The sequence below is a fragment of the Octopus bimaculoides genome, chromosome 7 (assembly GCF_001194135.2).
Source record: "Octopus bimaculoides isolate UCB-OBI-ISO-001 chromosome 7, ASM119413v2, whole genome shotgun sequence".
Classification (NCBI taxonomy): domain Eukaryota; kingdom Metazoa; phylum Mollusca; class Cephalopoda; order Octopoda; family Octopodidae; genus Octopus; species Octopus bimaculoides.
The window spans coordinates 30,798,122-30,800,236 of NC_068987.1; the positions used below are offsets into that span (position 1 = coordinate 30,798,122).

Consider the following 2,115-nt stretch of genomic DNA (forward strand, 5'->3'; position numbering starts at 1 on the left):
CATACAAAAAAACCCACCTTTTTTGTATTTATTTTTACTCGCATATATATATATATATATATATACACACACACATATATATATATATATATATATGTGTGTGTGTGTGTGTGTGTTTATGTGTTTATCCTCCTAGCATTGCTTGACAGCCGATGCTGGTGTGTTTGTGTCCCTGTAACTTAGCGGTTCGGCAAAAAGATACCAATAGAATAAGTACTAGGCTTACAAAGAATAAGTCCCGGGGTCGATTTGCTCGACTAAAGGCGCTGCTCCAGCATGGCCGCAGTCAAATGACTGAAACAAGTAAAAAAAGAGTACCTTAATTTTCAATTTCTAACCACAATGCTGACATGGAATTATGTTGCTTTCAGAACAGGGTACTCCTCTCACGTCTCTTTCCTTCTTTGGTAGAGCTCAGAAGTCTTATCAACACTTTATATTTTGACATGGATTTATGAGACTTTAATAACACGGTACCCACCCCTATTCCACTTCCTTTTCTTGCTGAAATTTGTAGTCTCATTTCAACCCCATCTTATTTTGGTATGAAATTATGTTAGTTTGATAACAGGGTGTCCCACCTCTTTCTCATTCTATCATTGGTTGAATTAAGAGGCTTATCTATATTTTAATACTGTGTTATGAAATTATGCTTGCTTTAATAACAGGGTACCTACTCCTTTTCATTTTTGTGATAGGATTATATCTACCTTGCCACTGTAAGATGAATGGCAGATGAGTGAAGAAAGCATAAGGCTACGAAATCTCTTTACTTCTGTCTTGTGAAGGATTTACCAAACTCTTGAGTTGGCGCCATGAGAAAATGCACCCAGAACACACTGTAAAGTGGCTGGCAACAAGAAGGGTGTCCAACCATAGAAACCAAGCCAAAACGATACATAGAAGCAGTGGCTCCCAATAAGGACTAGGATCATGATGAAGCATCCAAACCATACCAACATGCAAAGTGGATGTAAAATGATGATTGATGATGATGATGATGACATATGACGTTTAAAATTGATTTTATCCAGGAAAAACCTATTAAAAAATGTTAATTTCCATAAGGATTATTCAATGAGAATAATCTAAAAAAAGATAACTAGATAACACCAACCACCACCACCACCACCACCTGGCAGAAATATGATTCTGTACATATGAAATACAATGGTTATAAAGATTGTTATAATGTGGTGGACTACATCTCACATAAGTTTTATTACGTTTATCATATAGTGTCTCAGATCCAGGTACATAACTCTACTTACTCCAATCTCTATTAACTACATTGTCTAAAAATGTTCATCAACTTATCTTATTGAGGTTATCTCCTCTACTTGTAGATATTTAGATTTTAAAACTTTTGTAGGAGTCTTTGCTAATTAATTGCTTGAATAATCTTAATCAAAATGCTCTGCTCATTGTTCATATATGACATATGTGAACCTTACCAAATTTGTTCCAGGTTAGTTGAAAATGAAGTAACAACAGCGTCCATGAGAAAATAGGTTCTTTAAAAAAAATAAATATCTAAAAAAAATATAAACTTACTTTTTCAAGCTGAGATCTCTGAGTCTCCAGGTTTGCTGATTGCATATTATAAGCAGATTTCTTTTCTTCATATTCTTGTGTCAAATTCTAAAGAATAGAATGTCACATTGTTGCAGTTGCTACAAAGTATTTATTTAATCCTCTTTCAAAGGGAAGGCAACTTCAAGAATTTATCTTGTACATTATTTGATAGACCTTTATTTGTCTTTATTGTCCATATTCATAACACTAGTCACTATGGGTTACTTCATTTGGCTCATTTGTGTTTATGTGTATGTGTGTGTGTGTGTGTGTGTGTGTGCGCACAAACGCACGCACACATATATATATAAAGATAAATTTGTATTTAGTAAAATCTAGGTGTATTCCTTATGTAGCACTTGGTCTGGTTTCCTGGCTATGTGCAGGTTAAGAAGACTGGTATTTAATGTTGCGATTTCATATAAATATAGCCCTATCGTCCATAGTCATTAACCAGCAGACAAAAAATCAAGAACTATGTGCATGTATCTGTATGTACGTGTGTGTGTGTGTGTGTGTGTGTGTGTGTATGTGTATATA

At 34.5% G+C, this 2,115-nt stretch overlaps 1 protein-coding gene across 3 annotated transcripts in view; it reads right to left on the bottom strand.

The window, feature by feature from the left end:
• The window catches only part of LOC106874173 (intraflagellar transport protein 81 homolog), a 40,778-nt gene that overhangs the window by 3,308 nt on the left and 35,355 nt on the right, over nucleotides 1–2,115 (bottom strand). For all 3 annotated transcript variants that reach the window (XM_014921822.2, XM_014921824.2, XM_014921823.2), the window contains exon 13: nucleotides 1,555–1,641. In XM_014921822.2, the coding sequence (XP_014777308.1) occupies nucleotides 1,555–1,641 (87 nt within the window). The remainder of the gene's footprint in view (nucleotides 1–1,554; nucleotides 1,642–2,115) is intronic.